Source organism: Papilio polytes, unplaced genomic scaffold (assembly GCF_000836215.1).
Source record: "Papilio polytes unplaced genomic scaffold, Ppol_1.0 DF822178.1, whole genome shotgun sequence".
Lineage (NCBI taxonomy): Eukaryota > Metazoa > Arthropoda > Insecta > Lepidoptera > Papilionidae > Papilio > Papilio polytes.
The window spans coordinates 6225980-6226314 of NW_013527026.1; the positions used below are offsets into that span (position 1 = coordinate 6225980).

The 335-nt window shown below is 35.8% G+C and overlaps 1 protein-coding gene across 1 annotated transcript in view; it reads left to right on the plus strand.

Annotated features, from left to right (window-relative positions):
* LOC106106792 (cytochrome P450 6k1-like) overlaps window positions 1–335 on the plus strand; it is an 11614-nt gene continuing 11279 nt past the window's right edge. Inside the window, exon 1 of the mRNA XM_013287450.1 lies at window positions 1–66. Coding sequence (XP_013142904.1) covers window positions 58–66 — 9 coding nt within the window. The 5' untranslated portion in view covers window positions 1–57. The remainder of the gene's footprint in view (window positions 67–335) is intronic.

A 335-nucleotide genomic window follows, 5' to 3' on the forward strand; every position in this document is an offset into this window, starting at 1 on the left:
CGATGCAACTGAGGTATAGCGCCATCTATCGGACAGGACAAACTCTGGACCTTCGCAATGTCCAAGGTAAATCCACTTATAATTGTAACAATGTTAAATAATTATTTTTGTAAGCGTGCATTATATTCTACATTTGTAATATATGTTTAAACAGGTATTTAAAACAGATCAAGTTAAACTGTGGTGAAAATATTATATCCGTTTAAATATATTACAGTATAAAAATCAACTATGTTCCGGCTTTGTTTGGGCCATTATAGTGTTCTGTGAGCAGAAGTGTAAAGTTGTGCAACAATCCATGGCTTAGCGCGCCTCAGCGGGTACAACTAACGAAC